The sequence below is a fragment of the Grammomys surdaster genome, unplaced genomic scaffold (genome assembly GCF_004785775.1).
Source record: "Grammomys surdaster isolate TR1022 unplaced genomic scaffold, NIH_TR_1.0 125849, whole genome shotgun sequence".
In the NCBI taxonomy this organism is placed as follows: domain Eukaryota; kingdom Metazoa; phylum Chordata; class Mammalia; order Rodentia; family Muridae; genus Grammomys; species Grammomys surdaster.
In genome coordinates, this window is record NW_021620675.1 from 423,669 (window position 1) to 447,533 (window position 23,865).

Consider the following 23,865-nt stretch of genomic DNA (forward strand, 5'->3'; position numbering starts at 1 on the left):
CTTAGAAGGGAGAATGTGAGTTCAGGAAAGCAGCAACAGAGAAGGGGACCTACCATTCAAACACTCCAGTGTCTGAGCGTGTGTTAGATACCAGCCTACTGCTGAGGACCTGCTAATGGATGCGATAATCAAGCCTGCCTCTGGGGCGCTTGCATTCTAGTCAGTGGGACAAGCAAATCCATGGATCTGTAGTCGCAAGCCCTAATAAACACTGTGGGAGACAGTACTTCTGAGGGCTGCTGTAACAAAAGGACTACAGACTGCATCAGAAATTCATTTCCTTCGAGCTGGTGCAAGTCTAAGGCGACAGGCATGGGAGGGTTGGTCTCTTGAGACCTCTCTCCTTAGCTCACAGAGAGCAGTCTTAGGATGTGGTCCCACAGAATCCTTTCTGATCAATGCCCCAGTTTTTTCTTCCTATAAGGATGCAGTCATATTGGGTCAAGGACTCAGCCATATGACCTCATTGATCCTGATGATGTCTTTAATCTGTCTGAAAGAACAGGGCCGAAAGGAACATTTGGATAACCTTAGAAGCCCATGGTACAAGGTGATAGACTGTAATAAAGGCTCAAAGTAGAGAGGCAAAGGAGCTGGTATGTTATTTGTAGACGATATGGAGAACCTTCCTGAGAGGACAGTGAATTGAGATCTGAATGAAGAGTGAGATCTAACCACACGGATGTCAGGATGAACATCCAGGAAGAACACAGCCTGTGCAAAGTTACTGCAGCCAAGACAAGGCTCTGGGCTTCCTGGTACACACCTTTTCAAGGGCACCAAGATAGGGCAGGGTTTAGGGGAGGATGAAGGTCAAAGGGCACAGAATTTTAGTTAGGGAGAACAAGTCATATGATGTCCTGCACGCATGGTGAGCATGATTTAAAACCTTGCTACTAGGCAGCCTGGGACTTTTGTAATAGGACACCACAAATGGGTCATTTTAGGAGAAGATTCATCTCACATAGTTCTAGAGGCTAGGACAGCCAAGACCAAGACAGTAGCAGGTCAGAGCCTGACTCTCTGCTTCTAAGATAGTGACATGTGCATCGTTCAGAGAATCGACACCATGTCACCACATGGCAGAAGAGTAGGGGACAGACTGCTTGGGCAAGTCCCTCTCTTGGTGACACTCATTGATCCACGAACTGGAGCTGCAATGACCCAAACACCTGCCATTAGGCTACACACTCCGGTTCTCTCACCCTAGAGACTAGGGTTCCACATAATGTTTAGACAGGAAAATGCACCCAAACCGTGGCAGCTCTGTTCTCCTAAATGTACAGATTTTTGTTTTCTCCTGCATGAGAAGTGGCCAAGGTGGTCGGTTATGTTAATTAGCTTGAGTTAAGCATTTCATACTGCAGATATACATCAAACACTATATTTTCCTTTATAAACACAGACAATCATTACTCATCAATTACAAATAAAGACAAAGGTTGCTATGGGGGGCGTGGAGAATGAGCAAGAAGGTAAGGCTTCCCAGGACCTTGAGGACCACTACGATGACTGGCACTTGCTTTGAGATGGGAACCAGAGAACTTGGGTGCAAAAGAGAATCAGGACCAGAGTGCATTTTAAAGCAGCACATGTGTTGGGATAGTCTGTGGAGGAAGGGTGGGAAGGCAGGACTGGTTAGGAGGCCTGTGCAGGAGTCCAGGAAGTAGACTTAGAGAATGAAGACAGTGGCAATGCAGGGGTCAGTTCTGGGTAGAGATGGAGTCAGCAGAGTTCACTGATGACGGTGCAGTGGGCACAAGTGACGGCGGTGGGAGGAGACTCAAGGGTGACCCCAAAGAGCTCGGTCCTTGGTGAGCCTGGAACTCGGTGAACAGTGGTTTAGCCAGATGAGGGTACCTGTGGGAAGGGGGGGACGGAAAGGGGAGGCTTCAGAGCTCAAGGTTTATTGTGGACCACGGGAAGTGTCATTCCTATGAAATAGTTAACATCTAGTATCTAACTTAACATCTGATTTAATAAATAAAAGAATTTAATATTTAAACTGAGGTTCTACTGAGTAAAAAGAAGTGAGATCAAAATTCAGAGTCTTGGTGAAGCATAATTTTATTGTGTAATTATTACTTAAAATTACAGAACCCCTTGAGATCACCAGAGGTAAGAGCAGAAGAGGCAGAAAAAAAAATGTCCAAAAACTAAGTTCAGGAAAGGGGGATTCAACAAAAATCACACAAGTTGAGAAAGTGGAGGAAACAAGAGAATACTTAGAGCCAGGTGGTGATGGAGGCTTTTAATCCCAGCACTTGGGGCAGAGGCAGGCGGATCTCTGAGTTCGACAACAACATGGTTTACAAAGAGAGTTCAGGATAGCCAGGGTTATACAATCCTGGGGGGGGGGGAGAGGAAGAGAGAGAGAGAGCCAAATGAAGAAACCCCCAGAATGCTGGCAAGCTGAGTAAGAGACTGAAAATTGGCTATTGGATTTGCCAGAGGTCACTGATGATTTGACAAGGGCTGTGTCTCCATGGAGTGTGGGCGTGAAAGCGTAATAAGAGGAATCAGAGACGGCAACTATTTTTGAGCAGCCTTGCTAGAAAGAAAAATGGCATAGCTGAGAGATGGAGAGAAAATTTAAGACAGGAGATTTTATAGCTTATTTGTATGCTAATGGGAACACGGAGTGGGAAAAGAACACTGCCGATACAGAAAGGCCAGGCGGGAAGGCTGGCCTGGGATGGGCCGAGGGCAAGTTCTTAGTAACAGGAAGAGAGGAGAGGGAGAGAGAGAGGATGGTGAGGGAGGAAGAGAGGCTGCAACACAACACAGACTAGCAGACGAGCCGTGAGATGTGCACACTTCATGGTTTTGCTTTCTTAGTGAAATATGGATGGCAGGAAGCAGCAGAGTGAGGACAGACAGGTCATGGAAGACAAGATGGAGAGATGTAAACAGATTAAAAAACAGGCTGGTAGCATGACAGAACTTAACTGACAACACAGGTTTACTAAAGCTGAGAATGGTGGGCGTGTCCCTCCCCCCCCCCCCCCAGTGGCTGTCACACAGGCAGCAGGGAGGAGGGAGGCTTTCCTGAGGGCTTTTCTCTCTGAGAAGTTGGTGGTTTGAAATCATCATATTTAAAACTGATCCTGGGAAGGAATGGGAATGAGGGTAAGGAAACAAGACTTCCGGCAGCTGCGAGCATTCCTGGATACCGTATCAAAGGAGAGGCTCAGCACTTGGTCAGGGCCCTACCTTTTCGTTATTATTTGTGTATATTCATTATACTATAGTAATAGGCTTCATGGTTATTTTCATCCAATCATACCATATGTTTTCTCTGCTTACCCTTTCTGCATTTCCTTTTCCTGTGTAATCCCCTTCTACTTTCATGCCATCTATCTTTAGATCTGTATTAACATGTAAAAATATACACTCTAAGACCCACATGGAAAACAATTTATCTTTCTGAATATGGCTTATATGGTTTAATACAATGATCTACAGTTTGATTCATTTGTCTGCAAACAGCATCACTTTGTTTTGTAGATGTTTGAGGAAAACGCCTTTGTATATGAATACCACATATCCCTGATCCATTCCTCCATTGGTGGACATTTAGTCTGGTTCTGTAGCTTAGCCGATGGAGAATGCCACAGAAAACGGGGATCCACAGGTGTCTCTGTGGCACACTTCAGGATATACCTCAGAGTGGTGAAGCTGCATTACACAGCAGATCTAGCTTTAGTTTCTAGGGGGACATCTTCAGGATCTCCACAGGGACTAGTTTTTGTTCCCAACAGCAGTGTCTACGGGTTCCTTTCTCCACATCCTCAGCAGCATTTGCTGCTGGTTTACTTAATTACAGCTTTTCTGCCCGGGATGAGCTGATATCCCAGTGTGGTTTTTACTGTTTGTGAGGGTTAGGTTTTTGAGCACGTTTCTCCCTTACACTTCAAGGCACTCAAGCTTTCCTGTTTATGTGCTTGCCCACTTACTGAACTGCTAGTAGTTACTTTTTTACTGCTGTGATAAAAATACTGTGTCCAAGGCAGCTCATAAAAGAAAGTGCTTAATTGGGCTTATGGTTTTGGAGGGTTAGAGTCTATGATGGTGGGGCAAAGGTGTATTAGTGGGACAACTGAAGAATTCTTAAAATATCTTAAACTGCAAGGTGTGGGGGGGTATCTTTGGTATCTCAAAGCCCAGGCCCAGTGACACACCTCTTCCAACAAATCCACACCTCCCAATCCTTTCCAAAAATTCCATCAACTGGGGACCAAGGATCCACACATGAGCCTATGGGGGCCATTCTCATTCAAACCACCAGAGGGTGTGCTGAGAGACAGTGTTTAATGTCTTTTGAGTTCTTTATAGGTGTTACTGCCCTGTCAGACTGGCAAAGGTTTCTACCCTATCTGTTGATTGTTTCTCATTGCTTCTTCTGCTGAGGAGGCTTCTTAATTCCATACAATCCCCTTCATCAATTGCATTGTTTTCTTGAGCTAGAGTCCTTTTCAGGACTGGCTTGTGCCTCTATTTACACGTTTTCCTCTCACTAACAGATCCTGAGTTTCAGGCCTCCGATGCCATCGCTTCTTTTTGAGTTTTGTACAAGGTGACAGCTAAAGGTCTAGTTTTACTCTTCTACCTGTGGATATCCAGGGTTTGCAGCACTAATTGGCGAAGTCTGGCTTTTCTGGTGTGTGTGTTTTATCTTTGTCAAAAATTGGGTGCCCATAGCCATGCAGGTTCGTCTGGGCCTTCTGTTCCATCCCATTCCATTGGTTTAAGCATGCCTTTGTGTCAGAACCACGCTGGGTTTGATGCCCTGGCTCTGCAGTGTAACTTGAGGTATCATGGGACCTTCAGTACTGCTTTTTGCTTAGTATTTCTTTGGCTATTTGGTGTCTCCTGTCCTTCTTAGGGTTGTCTTTTCTGTTTCTGTGAAGATTTGTCACTGGAGTTGAGGGGTTGCAGTGGATCAATGTATTGCTTTTGGCAGTATGGCCATTTTCACAGTATTAGTACTGCTGACCCACGTACATGGGAAGTCCTTCCTCTAGTGTCTTCAGTGTCTTTAGTGCTTTAGGTTTTCTGTGTAGAGGTCTGTTCTCTTTTGCTTTCTGTTGCTGTCACAAACAAAGACTAAATGTGGCTTAAGAAGGAACAAGCATATTTCATCTTATACTTCCAGGTCATAATCCATCACGGTGGGAAGATAGGAATATAAGCAGAAACCATGGAGGACGCTGCTTACTGGCTGGCTCCCTCTAGTTTCTGCTCAACCAGCTTCCTTATACAACCAGGGTCACCCGTCTTAGGGTAGCACTGCCCACAGTAGGCTGGGCCCTCTCACATCAACTGGCAATTAAGACAATCCCCCACAGATCTGGACACAGGCCAATCTGATCTGGGCAATCCCTCGACTCAGACTCCCCCTTCCCAGGTGACCTAGCTCTGCCATGTTGACAGTAAAATCTAACCAGGACAAGGTCTTTAGTTTCTTTGCTTAGTTTTCTTACTTTTTAAACTATTTTTATTTTTGAGGCTATTGTGATAGGGGCTATTTTCCCGTTTTCTGTTATTGTTTTATAAAAAGGCTGCTGACGTCTAAATGCTGATTTTATATCCTACTGTGCTAAGTGTTAACGAGTGTTTCCTGGGGGAGTCTTTAGGTCTCCTAAGTATAGGACCATGCCACCTGCACACAGGATAATCTGGCTTCTTCCTTGCCTGTGTGCCTTTCTTTTCTTTCTCTTACCTTATGGTTCTAGCTAAGGTTTCAAGCATCATATTGAGTAAATGGAGTGGACACAGTTGTCTTATTTCTGACGCTTTAGTTTTTCCTTTACTGTATATTGGCTATAAGTCTGTCATACACAGCCTTTATTGAGGTGAGGCCCAGTTTCTTCAGAGCCTTAATCACGAAGGGATGTTAGATTTTGCCAGAAGGCTTTTCTGTTCACTGAGATGATCATGTGATTTCTGCCCTTAAGTCTATAAACATTCTGTATTGTATTTATTGATGAATGTTTAACTTAACTGATTACTTATGTTTCTCTTCACCGAACTGCAATAATTTGAAGGTAGAACCCACCACCTTTTTGATAAGAACTTAATAGGGCCTGAGTAACACTGAAGTTCCAAAGTGCCACAATTCCCCAGGCTCACACCAATACTCTGACCTTAGAAATCATGCCATGAGGCTGGAGAAACAGCTTAGTGGTTAATAGTATTGGCTCCTGTTCCAGGGTAGGTTTGGCTTCCGGCATCCACAGGCAGCTCACGACCATTTCTAACTCCAGTTCCTGGGAAGCCAATACCCTCTCTTCTAGATTCTGTAGGGCACCAGTCATGTAAGTGGTGCACAAACTTACATATAGGCAAAACATTCAGACATAAAATAAGAAATCGTGTCACAGAGTAGATAACCTCCCCTTTGACCTCAACATGATACTCTTTTATATAAAGGCACTTTATTTAAAAATCAACTTGTCTGTGTAAATAAGTCACTCTCCAAGTTCCATTACCCGAGCTTTGGAGCAGAGCGTCCGGTATTTTTCTGGGCTTACAGAGTAAACGGACATGGTGTTCAAGAACTTGTCCAGTGGACAGAGCTTGTCGGGGCAACCTCTTGGTACCTGCTCCTGTAGAACAAAGAGAACTCAGCAGGTCTGCAGAGAGCTCCACCCTCTGCCCTCAGTTGAGCCCAGCAGTCTCAACCATGCAGTACAGATGAGCACACACACATATGACAGCCAGGAAGACACCCCTCCCACACACACCCCCAAGTTTCCAGAATAAAAAGCACTGTATCCTGACTGCTGACTAGATGAGAGGACTTAGTAGAATTCTGTCCATGAGCTGAAAGAGCTAATCGTCCCACCCCTGCAGAGTACACAGTTCCTCTCCTGGACATTATCAATGCTGGGTCAGTCAGGACACCAAGACACCTCTGTGACTTCCTGAAAAGGACCTCACAGTCAGGAGGTACAGCCTGGCAGACACACTCAGGAGAGATGGAGAGTAGCCTTATTCCTAGAAGAGATCTATACTAGAACTGAGTTGTGGCCATGTTGTACCTTGGTACCACAGGCCGACTACTGCCCTATGCTCATAGGATTCAGGCAGCCGAGGCTACCACTTGGGACTCCACTGGGCCCGAGAAGAGATACCTGACACTAAGCTTTGCCACCACCCATTCCCACCTCAGAGACATTACCTTCCCATTGTAATAGAGCTGCACAAACCACTCCTTAGATTCTTGGTGCTGGTAGAGTTCCATGGTCAGGTCCACAGCAAATGGGGGCCATTTTTGGTCAAAAATCCCCAAGGCCAATAGCATAGGTAGGAGGGTTACATCGTGTGTTGCATAGAGGTACATCTTTCTGCAAGAGGGAAACGGTTCTCTACAATTGCTTGCCTTGGGATCAGGACACTAGAAGGCCAAGACATTGCCTGTCTTCTCTGAGTGAAAAACAGCAGCTGTCTTAGAAGCAAGGGGCAGCTAGCAGTCAGTGGGAGCTGGTTTAAAACTCCTCTGGACCAGATGGTGAACTGCCTATTCCTACCCTCAAATCTCAAGGGGAAGACCGAGCCCTGGAGCAACTCTCTTTGCTTCTGCCTTCCTGCCCCAGCCACTCACTCCTCCCCTGGTGAGTTTCAAAGGAGTGGCCTACCTTTCTTTTCCTCTGTTCTTCCTAATCTTGGCTACTTGAGTGTAGGAGGGTAACCCTTGCCCCTTGCAGGTTTGGAAATCTTAGTTCAAACATATATGAAGCTGCTTGGTCTTCAATACATCCCAAGCAGCTTCCATCAGTAATATAAGAAGCCACTGTATGGTATCTGCTTGATGCCAGCCATTTCTCTCCTCAGCACGGTCAAGGACTTTACTCTCAACCTAGGAGACCGGCACAAGGGGGAGAGTGGCAAGGAGCAAAAGGTGTAGGAGACGCTGCGCAGGTGTGTGTGATGGACAGAGACGGACAGGTTTACTGTTAGAAAGGCTGCTCCAAGTCCCTGCTTCACCCCTGGGAACTCAGCTCCCTGCGCCTCTCACATCCACTGTAGGCTTTAGCTGTGTTACCTCATACCCTCCCCTCTCTTCACGCCCTGGCAATACTTGAACATTACAGTGCATCTAATTAAAATGCAGGTTGTGCTCGAGCAGGACAGAGAGGGGCCTGAGACTTAAACAAGTCTCCAGGTTACGACACTGTTGGCAAATCACAATTTGCTGAGCTAGTCCCCAGGACACATGAGATTCCAAATCCAGGGTTCTAGCCTGGTGTCCCAGACTCTGTGAAAGTGGGGACAGACGCCCATAAGCTGTTTCCAATGTTTTAAAAAGTACAGTGGTCGGACTTTCTGTACACCAAATGAAAGATTCAAACCAAGTCATCACTGTTTTGGATTATTAAAATATCAAACCAGTGTGATACTAATGTATTTGACATATATCCAGTTAGTTTTTTAAAAGGAAAAGAAAAATAACTTTGAGACATTAAAAATTAAAAAAAAAAACAACATTCAAGGAAAGCTGTATCAGGAAGAATGGTAAAAATGTTGGGAACTGCTTGGGGGTACACAGCCTTGTAAGAAATTGAGGCCACTGACAGCCTAGTTCTTGACTCATACCCTCGGGTCCCTCCCTGCAGCCAGAGGCCCCCACAGCTCTCTGTGGCATAAGCATTCACTGTGCTGGGTACCTGGTCTTGCTGGGTGAGGTGGTAGGGTCCACAGCTTTGAGCAGGTTTCCCTCCAGGATGTGTAGGAATGGGCCCACTGCCATCTGGATACTTTCCCTGTGAAGGGGAATAATATTTAAGCACCTGTAGGCACTCAGCAGCCAGGAGAGGTGTCAGTTCTGCCTCCTAGGACCTTAGGAGCCCAGTCAGAAGAGGCAAAGACAAGTAACGCAGGGGACACAGCAAGGGCAGGGGGAGAAATGGCATCGAGTTTGAGGATTCTCTGTGAACAAAGACTTCCAACAAACACATCAGGATATACACCTACCATGAATGCAGCCGAGATGGAGACACTTGGGGAGTTATAAGGAAGTAGGCCCTGGGCTGGAAATATGTCTCAGGGGGTAAAGTCACTTACTTCTAAGCCTGTTAGAAATGGGGAACCTATAGAATGGAAGGAAACCCACCCACATCTGTACACATCACACACATGCGTGTGCACATGCACAATAAATAAATGTAAAGCAAACAAACAAACAACACCTTGAGGAATCAGAGAGCAAAGCCAGGTAGGATAGAGGGAACAAGACCCAGAAATCCCAAATGGCCCTGGAAAAGCACTGGGAGGGGAAGAGCACCCACCGCCTGAGCCTCCAGCGACCTTTAACTTCTGGAGCTGAGCCGTAAGGACTGTCTTCTTCAGTCCTGTTCAGCTCCCATCACTTTTATTCTGGGTCATCCCGTGACCACAGGACATGGTAACTCAACTCTCACAGCACTGAGCAAGGAATGGTAAGCAATGGGTGAAGGGGGGGGCGGGGCAACCACCACTGCATGTGGCATGCACCTGCCAGGTACGCAGGCCAGACGACCCAGACTGTAGTGTGACGTTGTACCATTTGTCCTTGAAAAGACACATCAGTTTTTATGAAACTGATATATAGAGAGAGAGCAGTGGAGCAGAAGAAAGAGAACGGCAGTGTGGCCAGACACAAGCTGCCTGCCTGTTCTCATAAAGTTTTACTAGAACATACCCATGCCCATTTGTGTACGTGTTACCCACGGCTGCTTCGTCATGCGTAAAAACAAAGTCTCGGCAACCAGGCTCGCCCACAGAGCCTGAGGCATACACTGAGCGCGGTTATGGCAGTGAGGGAGGGCAGTGAGCAGCAGTGAGTGGTTTGGCTGGTGCACTTCTGCATGCCCAAGGCTAGCACACAGGCGGCCATGCTGACTCCAAGCCAACTCGACCAGGGGCTCTTTTCTTACACAACAGACCCTGAGAATTCTTGAACATTAACTGTTCCCCTCCCAACAGTCCTGGATTATCCTTCACTTTGGCTTAACTGTTTCCACCCATTCTTAGTGCAAATGGATGCTCTTAATTAGAAAAAGAATGGTGTCCCAGAACAGAATCCCAAGGACCAGCAAGACCGGCTAACACTGGCCAGAGGATCTGGGACCAAGTCCTAGTTCTGGCACTGGCCAAATGAGCCCAGAAAAAGTAGCCAGTCTCTCTCAGCCCAGTCTTTCTCCCTCTCAAGCAAAGGAGGGCTCTGTGCACCCTGTCCAGTTCCTTTACCTATAAAAGCAGCAAAAGATACCTCCCAAGCAGTGAGAGGGGGAATTATTTGTAAGCTGAACCAAGATCAACAGAGTGTAACGTAACGATTCCTCCTTCCACTCCCTCCACCTCAGTCTTCTGAAAAGTAAAACAAGAGTCTGACACTCTGGGTTCTGTGTAACAGGAATGGAGGTATGGGTCACTACCCCAGCAAGAGCAGAGGCCTGAGGGCAGGCTACCAGAGAGGGTCTTCCCCACTTCACAGAGGGGAAGCTGACAGCTGATACTGCCCTGCACCCAGGCATGCACTTACGCATGCACACACACACACACACACACACACACACACACACACGCATGCACGCACCTCTGCCTACGCAGGCACCTCTGCTGCTAAGCACAACTCCTGTCAGCACCTGTCACGACCCCTCACCTGTCTTCCTGTTGCAGCATGTACAAGGCCATATCCACAGCTCTCTGCTCAATCAGCTGGGCGAATCTCTTCAGGGCCGGGCAGCTTAAAAGGCTGTGCACCTGTAAGGGTCACTGGTGATGTTACAAGAAAACACTTCTTGTCCACTAAGGGCACCAATTACCTTCCACTATACCGTAGGGGCCGGTTTCTTCCTGGGGAGCCTACATCCTCAGGCCCCTAAAATGGATTCTCCAAATTTATAGGCACAGAATTGCTATTTGTTTTTTTAAAGATTTACTTTTATTTCACTTACACCGGTGTTTTGCCTACATATATGTCTGTGTAAGAATGTCATACCCCCGGAACTGGAGTTACAGACATTGTGTGTGCTGGGACTTGAACCTGGTCCTCTGGAAGAGCGGCTAGTGCTCTAAACTGCTGGACCATCTCTCCAGCTCTAGCTCCATAGAGGCACAGAATTGCAAAAACTGTTTCATAGCCCATGATGGCTCCCATTTGCTCCAAGTTTTAAAAAACTAACAATTTTTAACTTTTAATGAAGAATACAATAAAAGTCAAGGAACTGACAAATTTCATCTGATTTTTATTTTCCCTAAATTGATTTTAGAAACTGTACGTCATATAAATACTTTTCATGAACCCTTGCCATATAACATTACATTTACTACACAGAAGCACTAGGCACACTGTGCCTTGGGGACATTGTCATCTCTGTAAGAGAAGGAAAAAGACCTCACACCGCCTTTGGGCATCAGCACATCGGCCCACAGAAGCACTCCCACTGTGTGATGCTATTATTGCATGAAATCTAAGACACATTTCAATGCATTTTAATAACATGCTTATATTACATAAAATGTTATATGCATTCATAAAATGTAATATGTATAATATATTTTTAGTACATAAGAAGACTTTACAAATAAATCAAATTGAGAAAAACAGTCTAAAGGATTAGCCAGATTACTTTACAGATATCTCAAAATTTTACATTGATTGTTCAATCATGTGTGTAAATATGCACACATGTGTATATATGTGTATATACATGTAAGTGTGTATACATGTGTGTATATGTGCATGCGTGTAAGCATGTAACTGTGTATATACATGTAAGTGTATGTATACACATGTGTGTATGTGTATGCATGTGTGCGAGGATGTAACTGTGTATATATGTAAGTGTTTGTATACATGCAAGTGTGTATACATGTGTGTGTAAACACGTAACTGTGTATATACATGTAAACATGTGTGTATGCATGTGTGTATGTAAGTATGTAACTGTGTGTATACATGTAAGTGTGTGTGTGTATATATGCAAGTGCACTTGTGTGTGTATGTGTGTATACATGGAAGCATGTGTAAGTGCCCAAGGTGGAGGATACACTCCCACAGTGAGCATGCGAAAGTCAGAGAATAACTCATGACCATCAGTTCTCTCTCTTCTCCTGCCATGTGGGCTCGGGGATCAAACACAGGCTGGCCAGCTTGGAGGTGAGCATTTTACTCAGTGATCCATGTCACCAGCCCAAGATTTAAATATAAACATATCAATATAGTTTTCTGAGGCAGAATCTCGCTGTGTAGGCCAGGCTAGCTTCCAACTTTTGATGCTCTTGCCCCAGCATGTTAAATGCAGGGATTATAGAACTGTGGACCCAGCCCAGCTCAGACTTTTAAAATATGCTGATACCCATGCAGACTCTCTAAAAAGTGACACAATAAAGAGGGACCTCGAAGGTTCTGGACCCTAAAAAATGCTAAATTTACAAGTAGAGCATGGGGGTGTCACACACCTGTAACCCTAGCACTCAGGAGTCTGAAGCAGAGATCCGAGGCAGTTCTGAGCTGCACAGCTAGATCCTGTCTCAAAGAAAGCAAAACTTGGGTTGGGAAGATAGATCACTCGGTAGAGAGCTTTCTGCACAAGCTTGAGAGCCTGCCTTTGAACCCCAGTTGTGGTGGCATAAGCTTACAGTTCCAATCATAGAGTAGAGAGTCAGGCAGATCCCTGGAGTTTACTGGACAGGTGGTCTATCAAGCTTGCTAATCTAGCCCAGCTAGAGGCTCTGTCTCGAGAATCAAGGTGGATGTGTCCTGCAGAAAGACATCTGAGGTTGTCCTCTGGCATCCAAACATATGTGAACACATACACGTAGAAAAATGGGATGGGTATGCTTTAACGTACTCTCTACTCATAACCAAGCTCCCCCAAACACACAGGGCAGGTAATCTGGGAAATGAACTTCCAGAAACTGATCTAGAACTATCTGGATCCTGCGTGAGGTGTCAGCTGACTGCTCTTATCCCTGCTCAGTTCATCTGCGTCCTTCAATCTTCACATGTACCCCATTTTAAATCCATTACAGCAGGCTGCAGACATGAGGGGCTTCCAGTCAGTTCCAAGTTAGGAGCCAGCCCATCCCCATGGTGCCCATCCCCATGACACCCAGGGAAACAGCTATCCTACCTGCTCCGCAGCCACGTTGTCCAGGAGAATGAAGAAGTCCACTTCATCATTGGTGTCGATGCCGACCCCAGTCTTCACCTTTTCCAAATCCTCTGAGATGCCTGGTTGTGAAATGGCAGCCTTCTTCCGGCCCCTGCCAAAACCCACAGGTTCATGTATTATTATTGTACAGTGATCAGTAATCTACAAAATGTAATTTTGTTTAACGTTTATGATCTCGTGTAATCCTTACAACAATCTGGTATGGTTAGCAATATTATTCCTATTTTACAGATGAACACATTAAGGCACCAAGAAGTAAAATGACTTGTTAGCAAGAACTAGGGCTAGTATCCAAGCTAGTTTCCAAATCCTGTTCCTCTAAGGTTTCTACCTATTTTACAGAAACCAATGCATAGCTCAGATCTGAATGAAACCATATTCTTTTTGCTCTGGATTAGAGTCTTAGCATAGCCCAGAAGTGCCTAAGCATCCCCAGAAATGTCCAAGTACCTGTCAACTCAGCAAGAACTAAAGAAGCCTGTTACCTGGTCTTCTCTCTCATGAGCCAGCAGCTCTGATAGTTGGGGTACAGGACTTCAGAGCTTGCCTCATCAGTATGGATGATGGCAGATCCTGCAAGGAAAGAGGAAGCGCAGGTGGCAGGGGGCTCAGCTCACTTTTCTAAGACCCCCCACTTCTGCCTTTCTGTTTCCCTTTGTTTACAGAGCCAATGCAATCAGAAGATCCCAAGGTCAACCTTACCAGCAGTTCCTGCTCTAGCTCTGCCCACGGTTCTCCTCCAAGCATGGATAAAGTAACAGCTTTCTTTGTTCTGTCTAGTACACACACCCTCCTACTGGGCCACAGACCAGAACAGGCACAGACTTGGATCAGTTTGGTGCTTCCCTGACTCATTCCAAAGATTCCCTACCCCAGGAACAATACCACAGAATAGCTGGTCCTCACTTTATCAGAATTGGGTTGTTTTGTTTTCTCCCCTGACTCACTTCCATAGGTCAAGACAGTGACTTATCACAGGCTACTGTCTGCTCAGAAGCCTCCTCCTGAGTCACCAACAGTGTCCCTGGGAAGGGGACATTTGCCTTTTTGGAGGTGTGAAAGGGAGGAACTTTCAGAAGATCAGGTCTTATAGATCCTTCCCCAGTCTGAGGGCTCCCTCGAAGGGGCAGCCTGCACTGTTTGCTTGGTTTGGTAGACACACAGTGTGTGAAGTGGCTGGCTTTAGCCAGAGTTAGTAGCAGCACCCAAATCAGCTGAAAGGTATGGCCAACCTCCTCAGCCCTGAAGGGTCTACTATCATTCAAAATTTGATAGAAACTTTATTTCCATTTAAGATATTCCTTTAAGCTAAACAAAACAAGAATTTCTGCTATGCAGCAGCACTTAATGTCCAAATGCCAGTTAGGTCATGATGATTATCTGAGGTTCAGAAGAGTGATTTAATGCAGATTTGAACCAATTACAAATGTCCAAAATGTGGCCTCATTTGGTGGGTTTGAATTGTCAGGCTTGAATCACAGGCTCCTGTTTTGAATGCTTGTAGGAAAACATAAAGCATTCACAAGGTGAGCCTGGCTGGCATTAGCGGAGCCGGGCTTCGGGGGTTACGCCTGCCTCAGGCTCGACCTAGCCTGTCACAATGTGAACACCCACCGCCTCACACTCAGGGAGCCACAGATGGGGACAGAGGAGCTGAGCAGGTTCCTGCTACCCTGCTTCTGCCACAGTTTCCTCTCCAAAGCAGCCTCCTGTCGCTCTGAAACCTCGAGCCAAAATAAACCTTTCTTCCCTTGAGCTGTTTCTGCAGGTGTTTGGTCACAGGGATGTGCCGGTGACTAACATAGGCCTCACATGGGATCCAGGAAGGAAATAAGAAATGCAATCCTCGCTGGTGAACAGTTTTGAAGCTAACAACTATAATCACTCCCTGATTACATTCAGACTCAGACTCTACAACTTTCTCAACTAGGAAAAGCTGACTAGAACACGCTGACACCATGGAGGTTAGGCTGGAGGTTATCTCGAAGATCAGAGCAATGGCAGCAGTCTTGGGTTCCGCTATGTGTGCTCCCTTGCCTCACTACTGATCACAAGACTGGACACGGTCACCCTCCGCAGCTCGTTTAGAAGCCCAAGGGGTCAGGAAGCGGAGGGACATCTAATTCCCACTCACTGTGGAGGTCAGGTTGGCAAGGACAACGGAAGGCTGGATGGTGGCACTGGGGGGATGGTGGTGCTGAAGGACCCCCGACAACTGGAGCAACTAGAAGCCATAAGTGCAGGAGGGATCAAGAGAACAGGCATAGAGGAAGAGAAAGGGTGGCTTGGGAAGTGAGGAGAAGCGGCATGGGATGGCTTTCAGACCACAAGACAAACCTTTCTGATGTTGGAAAAGCCCAGCCAGCAAACACCGAGTAGATTCCAGGTTCCGAAACATGTTGGTGGAGCGAACACTGGAGAGAAATGAACATGCAGAGGCAGAGATGCTCACACAGGAATGGAGAACAGCTGGGAACAGAGCAGTTGTACGCCTCTCAAAACTGCACATGGTCCCACGGGGGGAAAAGCCTTTCCTCTCTACAGACTAGCTGTCCCCAAGGAGCTGAATGGCTGTGGCCTTCAGTGACTCCCTGTTTACAGAAGATTATGACCCAAGGGTAATTGCTCAGTGGTGATCTGGTGCCCCCCAATCACCTTGGATGAGAGTTGGGGGGGGGTCAGGACAGATTACTAATACTCAAGACCTTAAATGAGTAAGTATCTCCTTGTCTATGACTCACAAGACCTCTTGTGGGTTGTAGATTGGTGAAAGGAAGGGGATGTCTTCTATGTAATTCTTCCTCAGTTTCTCTCCCAGGGCAAACATCTGCTGCATGCCCACCTTGGTCAGCTGCCCAGCAAACACGCCACCCTAAAGTGGGGCATAGACAAAGAGAAGATTGGACACTTGGTAGCTAAACACAGCTCAGAGAAGAATCCTTGAAGCTCTGCTGTGGGTTTCCCAGTGCCACTCACCCTCAAGGTGGTCTTGTGGTATTCGGAGTCGAAATGAGAATGAGGTTTCGGGCCTCCGGCTAGATTGGTGACAGTGTAATCAAACCGAGTGTGAGGTGGGATCTCTAAAAGCTTGGGGTTCCACTCCACCTGTTGTGACCATAAAAAATGACATATAGTTGAATAAAAGTTCTTGAAGCTCACAGTGCTGGCATCCTGTGGCCTCTGGGATACATGACCAGAAGCATTTGATGCTAGGCCTACAATCTTTCCTTGGAAAGGAAGGAAAGAAACCTGAACTCTCCCTCCAGCTAAAGGAAAATATGACTATGATTTCTTACTCCTGATGTCCTCACTCACCCGAAGACTCAGTTATAGCACTGTTGTCCCATTCGACTATCAGAGAGAAGATGCCAGGCTGCTTGGCATGCAGCTACTCAGGGAGTGAATGCATGAATGAGAGTGGGCAAGTAAATGAATGAATTAAGCCTCATTTCTTCCCAACATATTAGTTCCTTCGGTGTGAACACAACTACACATTCTAAAACCCAAACCTCTGACCCCCTACTGTCTCAGTCCCTGAAGAAAAATCTCACTCACGACATATAACTCAAGAAGCTATGGCCATGGCCCTGGGCTTACACAGCAGGTTCACTGGCTCTTTAAAAACTTTAATCAAACGGCACTAGGCAAATTCCTTTATTTGTCTGTCCTGTTTAATATACAGTTTCCAAAGAATAGAGACTGAGTCATCAATTGGTTTTCTAGTCTGGATACAATTAACAGCTCCGAAAATCTCCTACCACCTAACTGTCAGATAACCAGATCTGGCCTTTCCTGGGTTTTCAGCTTAGAGGAAGCAAGCCACAAACTTAAATGATAGCATTGACAAAGCAGAAGTAGGTGTGTCCTCCAAGACATCAGACACAGCTGCCACAGCTCAGGCACAGCTCTTCTTCAGGGAGTCTCAAAAGGAATGACATTTGACACACTCCTGTGATGCAGTGACAGGGACACAGACAAGCCGACACCGCTTGTGACAGGTGACCTTCAGAACCGTAATGGAAAAGCTTAAACAGCAGTTTTTCCAGGTGAAGCTGGAATAGACCACCCTCCCACGCCCACCAGTATCGTGAAAGGACCACGGCCCCACAGAGTCGTTCGAATGCCAGTGGCGCATGTCACAATTACAACAGACATAGCAGAGCTGGTTCTGCCATGTCAGCAAGACTTACAAGGTTCCATCTAAGGCTACAGGAACAGAGGAGGCAGCTCTAAGACGTGGCGTGTGGATGGACACAGCTCCATTTGGGGGTAAGACTGGGAGGCAGGCAGGAATAGTAAGGATGAATATGGCTTTGGTTTTGAGCTTGTGTGGCTACTGACAGGGTAGCAGCAAGAAAGCTGTGACTGCTTCGGGTCAGGTTACAGTGAGATACCTCCTTTGAGTTCCCACTCTTGGCACATTCCCCTAAGTCTGATCTGGATCTGCTTTATCTCTCTCCCTTGCCGTAGTGTAAATTCTTTTAGAGCTCATACCAAGCCTCCACTCTGGTTAAATCCACAGAACCCGACGCATAGGTCCACAGGGCCACTCAGACCCAGTAGGTAATCTCTAAGAACGTTCACCAAGAGCGGACCTATGGTGCTTCCCAGGGGCAATTCCTGATGACTCAGATGTTCAAGTGCAGATGATATAACCATTCATACATGCTGTTCCCCCCCCTCCTCCCCTCCCACACACTTACTCTCCTTCCTGCATTCAGTCTGTGAGTGGTAAAGAAGAACTCAAACCAGGCATGGCGATAGGAGGCTGAGGGAAGAGTATTTTGAGTCCAATGGCCAACCCAGCCATGCAGGTGCTGGGAACGTAACCAGAGTCTTCTCTAAGAGCAGTAAAGGCTCTTAACTGCTGAGCCACTGTCCCAGGCACCTGGGCATGAATACCACCCCAAAAGAATTCAATATCAAGTCCAGGCTTCAAATCAAGATCTTGTTTCAGAGGATGGGGTTAGGGGAGAGACTACCTTGATAATTTTACCTCATATGTTCACATAAATATATACACATCATCTTTAAAGAGAAAATTAGGGGGCTGGGGAGATGGCTTGGTGGTTAAGAGCAGTTACTGATTTTCCAGAAGACAAGGATTCAATTCCCAGCATCTACAAGGAAGCTTGTAACCTCCTATAACTCTAATTCTAGGGGATCTAATGGTTCTCTGGCCTCCAAGGTCACCAGGTACTCTTGTGGTGCACAGACATACACGAAGGCAAACACACACATAAATGCATCAACTAAAAGAAAAATAATAAATCTTAAAAGAAAATTAGTTGATAGCAATAGAATAGAATAGAAATTTAAAGTGACTGACTCAAAGTAAGGAGGGAAGACAGTAACAAGCAAGAGAAGAGAAAAAAGGGGACAGAAATGTAAAGCTAACAAGAGCTGCATATGGCCAACAGCACATGCTTACTCTGAAGGGTTACAGACTCTGGACTACACTCTCTGGCTTTTAGAACTTGGCCAGACAAGTTCAAAGATACAAACAAAACAATGGCTCACACCACCACTAAAGCTAACAAATTCCTCCTATGGGGCCTCCTACGGAGGATAGTAGAATGAAGCGGACATCTTTCCGGTAGTCAGAGTACTGAGTTCTGTGGGACTCTTTCTCCCTGCTCCTTCAACATAGCATAAATATCCCACCACAACCCTAGGAAGGCAACTCCATGGTGGGATGGATTGGTTACATCCCGTGTTTTAAAAAAAAAAAAAGACGGAAACAAAAATACACTCAAACCTTCCAGGATAAGGTTTTAGGAAACAAGCAATGGTGTAAGCCTTGGCTGTACATGAGGCATCACAGGGATTTCTTAAGTTTCTGAAGTCTGAGCCTCATTCCAGGTAATCATATCTGGATTTTTATGGGGTGGGGTGTCCAATTCTCAGCGCTACAGAGCCCAGATATTTCTAAAGCACTAGAGAAGAAATGTCCTCTGCTCAGACACCCTGCACCAATTAAACCTCAATCTCTAGGAGGAAGACCCGGGCATGGAATTTCTTCTTAATGTGTATCAATGTTTTTCCGGTATACACATCTATCTGAGCACATACCTACCTGGTGCCCGCAGAGCCCAGAGCGCAGCAGAGCCCCTGGAACTGGACATACCATTTTGAGTAGCCATGCATGTGCTGGAAACTAAACCAGAGTCCTCTACAAGAGCAGTAGATGCTCTTAACTGCTGAGCCATTGCTCCAAGCTGCTATACCATCTCTGAAGAATTCAATATCCTGCCAGGGTTTAGAATCCAGTAGCATGAAGGAACTGGCACATCCTTCATGGAAGCTAAGCTCTAGGCAGGAATTAAGCAACATGACATGCTTCCCAGCTCATCTACATGGTCAAAGGCAGACAAGACCTTAACAACTGAGGTAGGCTGAACTTCCTCCCTGTCGGGGGGTCATCTTGCCACTGTCTGGAAGAAGCCAGGGGAAAATTGAAAGCAGAGTTCCAGAGTTTGTTTGAAAGTGAATTTGGAACTACTCTGAAGGTCAGAAACATCTTCAACCAAGTTCCATGATTTTTTTTCCAAAGCACAACCTTTTGGCAGGGCAGATCAACTGTTACCCAAATCATTAAGTAAACAATTCAGCAAAATGTGTACTGTTAAAACGATGCCTTTTTGTAAGGACCTGTGAGAAAACTGAACCGATGACAGCACATCTGTCTATAAACCAGTCAGAAATCAGAAGCTGCAGCAAAGGTAAGTTTAGTCTTATAATTGTTACCATGCAGTCTGTTCTGACAATAGCAGAATAAGGAAGGCTAGGAAACTCAGTAACCATGGATGCGGAAAAGAAAACCTGAGAGATGATATCCAGAAACAGGTCATAGGAGGCTGATGACATTTACTTATTTACCGAGGCTTTTATGCACAGAACTTAATCAAAGAAAACCAGACATGCTCTTCTGCCTAGGGCTGGAGAGAGAACTCAGCAGCTAAGTGTGCTTGCTCCGGGGACTTCAGTCTGTCCTCAGCACCCTCATGTGCTGCATAACCACCTGTAACTCCAGTTCCAGGAGCTCCAATGGCCTCTTCTAGCTTCTCAGGCCTACACCCCCCACACACACACCCCAAAGTCTTTTTTACATTTTAAAGTAGCAGCCTACAGTGTGCAGTGTATGAGTGGGAAGTTAAAGGCACACACACACAATCCCTGAAAGGATTTAAATCATTTTATTTTCAATTCAAAGAGGCTGGAGTAATGTAATGAGTATCGTTCCTGTGATGAATTGAGTGGGATTGTTTCTCCCAGCTCCCTCAACACAGAATGGTAATATCTTGTCAAAGCACGTCGGTGAAGCCAGTTCTATACTGGAATCCACCAGTATAGGCTGACATTGACAGGTATTCGCACTGTCTATAAACACTGGGTCTAGATTCACACAAACTTCTATTCTCTCCTATCACTGGTAACTTTGTCTAAAACATAAATATATCTTTCTAACATTATCTGATAAGAATAGATAGAGAAGAATAGGGCTGCAAAGAGATGGGGCATGTGTAGACAAAATAATAAGACAACTTGAGAGATCTAATGTTAAAGGCATGGAGTGGGTGGGATCAAAGAAGCAAAAAGAGTTGCGGTACCAGACAGAAAGTGGTATAGCCATAAAAAGAGGAGAGACCTGGTAAATAAACACCTGCTAAAATATATATACATATATATATATATATATACACATATATATATACACATATATACATACATACATACACACACATACTCATGTAAGAGGTGCCCTGGCGGCTTGACTTTTTCATGTGTGACCCTCTTTAAAGACCAGATCTTGGGTTGAAGATACAACTCACAGCACTTCAGGAAAGCAGGAATGACCATAAAGAGCATATCCAACTGAACAAATACACACTCCACGGGGAAATTCAACACTTGGGGCTTTGGGACTTCTGGTGCCCTATTCTTTTTCACCTGTTAGGCAATCATTTTTTAAATCAAAAAGCTAATTATTTATGCCTTAATCATAATTATCCTGACTAATAGCCACAAGACTAGCCAATTAACTTTTTCCCCTTCTTACCACAAATCCTTTCCAGATTCCTAAACCTAAGATGTAAAAGAACCCCAAGATATAATCCTTGTCAGCAATAAGTCTTCATGAGACCTCAAATGGTCTCTGGTGAGCCCATGAGAAAAATCTGTATAAAGATCTGGTCCCAAAGGCGCCAGATTGCTCTGCTCTGTGGTAGCACTAAAGGTAGCTTCCAGTACAAAGGTCTCTGCCAATAATGACCAGCGAAACAGGTACTTACAAGGTTCACTGCATCCTTGAACTCAAGTTCAACCACAGAACTGCTAAACGTGACCCAATTCTACATCTAAGGAATCAGAATCTGCATTTAAATAAGACCTTCCGCTCCCGGGCCATTCCTATGCATCTTTGAAAAGTTACACTACACCTCGAAACTGAAAGTCTGCGGGGCCGCCCTAGCCAAGAAGGCTTATACAATGGTGGTGTGAGGATGAGGATGTGCAAGAGGGCTCCAGGTCACAGCCTGAGGGCCAGTCTGCTGCTGTTTCCCTCTGGTCTGGACCCAGCCTGAACCACTCTGCGCCAGGGAGAACGCTAAGGTGTGTCCCCACGAACCCCTACGTGGGCCGCCTCTCACCTGCTCCTCCAGCGGGAGCTGCTTGAGCGGACTCCGTGCTCCGTGTCGAAACACCACCTGTACCATTTTCAGCTCCAGTAGGTTGCGGTCCACCGGATGCTGGCCACCAGGCGCCCGCGGCTCGGCCAGGGCCACACGCCGCTGGTGGAAGCAGTAAGCCAGCGAGGTCAGGACGCCCACGGGGGCCCACACGCGCATGCTGGAGGCTGTGGAAGCTGAGGGCTCCGCAGGCACCCGGCTCAGCAGCTACTCAGAAGTTCGCGGGAACTGGAGGGCAAGTGCATCCAAGCTCTCAGAACAAGCGACTCTAGAGGAACGACCCGGCGACAGTCAGGCCCGAGGGGCGGGAGCCTGGTGGAAAGGGGTGGGAGCAGAAAAAAACTGTTTAGTAGTTTAAGCTCAGCTGACGGTGGCCGCTCCCACTGCAGGCTTAGTCAGGGCAGCTACTTGGACCTGAATCTTGCACTTCAAACCGGGTGAAGGGGAGGCCACAAAAGCAGAAGTTCCACGCACACACGGGATTCGCGGCCACATTTTATAACCAAGCCCCCTTGCAATTTCTTGCCCTCCCAAGAACCTGCCCCAATTAAGTCTGCGCACAGGAGCACGGGAAAATGAGTCCGGAGACTTTGTCCGATCCGAAAACGCAGCCCCTTAAAAACTACAACTCCCACAATGCTTGTGCGGCCGACTTTCCCCCCCCCAAGAGGGCAGTTCCGTCGCTCCCCCCCACCCCCCGCCACGCTCAAGGTCCCGCCCCCCATGCCTCCCAGGTTCCACTCCCCACCCCGGCAGGCTTCTGCTTAAGGCTGCCAAGAAGCCTCATGTAATTAAGGAATTTCATCTGCTTTTTATTCCCTTGAGGGTTTGCCTGGGCTGAGTAGGGAGGAAATGAGGCTAAGGGGAGGCGGTGTTAGGATTGGGGGTCAAAGGGGAGAAGTTTGAATGTGGAAGAATTCTCTGAAGTCCTCCATGCAAGATTACTAAAGTCAAGACCTGAAACATCAATCAGCGAAGTGCTTACTATTTGTGAAGTTACCTTCCCCCATTTTGTTTAAGAAAATTGAGCTAGGGATGTAGTTCAGCGGTAGAGCACTCTCGGAGCATGCGCAAAGCATTAGCTCCAGAGACTTGAGAGGGAAGTCGGCTGTCCTGGAATAGAGCCACCAAATAGCGTCAGGGAGGCCAGAAGGAATGGTGGTAGTGTTGTCAACATCCTGAGGCATTCTCCTAATCCTTTAACTGTGGGACAGTATTGTGGGCTTCAACTCAGAAGTGAATTTCAAAGGAAACCAGTAAGAAATAGACTTGGAGTCTGTTTGGAATGAAAAGAAAAGCAACGCAAAGAAAGAACAAAATACACCTTAGAGCATACATGGCTATGAGCTTCTTACAGAATAGTCCCAGCTTATTAGAAGCCATTTTTTAAACAGATTTTAGGCAAGAGTTATGACACAGAGATGCTTAGAGAGAGACCAAGACACTCACGAGTGGGTCTGGGCTTCCCATAAGAGATTCACAGCAAAATGTCTTAGCAATTACCATATATATTCTTTTAGTGGCTTTCAAGATACATCTTGCTCCTGCGTGGGGGTGCAGGCTTTTAATCCCAGCATTCAGGATGCAGAGGCAGGCAGATCTCTGTGAGTTCAAGGCTAGCCTACTCTACAGAGTGAGTTCCAGGATGCCCAAGGATATGCAGAGAAGCCATGTCTGGAAAAAAAAAGAGAGAGAGAGAAAAGCACATCTGGGATGGTTGCTACAACCCCCTCCCTTTTTTTATTTTTGGTGTGACTACAGGACAACTTCAGGGACCCTTGGATAGATTAGAGTCTGATAAGGTAAAACCAGGAGCCACTGGGCTTCTAGTAAGAGTCTCAGATTGTAGGCTTACAGCCACAATGGGAGAATGGCCTTAAGTAAAGGAATCCTTGCTTGATGGTTAGCAAGAGGTTTTCAGCAGACTTTGAATGAGGAGCTAGCTCCTTTTCTTCCTGTGTTCCAATAATTTTCCTTGCCCTTCTATTCTAGCTCAGACCTACTTCTTCAACTAG

At 46.2% G+C, this 23,865-nt stretch overlaps 1 protein-coding gene across 2 annotated transcripts; it reads right to left on the bottom strand.

Moving 5' to 3' along the window:
* Positions 1-1,370: 1,370 nt before the first annotated feature.
* Positions 1,371-22,405, bottom strand: Acp6 (acid phosphatase 6, lysophosphatidic). 2 transcript variants are annotated; one of them, XM_028789824.1, is made up of 11 exons: positions 21,812-22,358; positions 16,140-16,268; positions 15,905-16,035; positions 15,501-15,577; positions 13,649-13,736; positions 13,122-13,254; positions 10,646-10,746; positions 8,670-8,765; positions 7,184-7,349; positions 6,492-6,608; positions 1,371-1,860 (listed from the first exon to the last, which is right to left on the bottom strand). In XM_028789824.1, the coding sequence occupies exons 1-11, from the start codon at positions 22,007-22,009 to the stop codon at positions 1,843-1,845; spliced, it is 1,254 nt and encodes a 417-aa protein (XP_028645657.1). In that variant the 5' UTR covers positions 22,010-22,358; the 3' UTR covers positions 1,371-1,842. The 2 variants fall into 2 exon arrangements, with proteins under 2 accessions (XP_028645657.1, XP_028645656.1); XM_028789823.1 differs by lacking the exon at positions 1,371-1,860 and having other exon boundaries at positions 6,416-6,608; positions 21,812-22,405.
* Between the last annotated feature and the right edge of the window lie 1,460 nt (positions 22,406-23,865).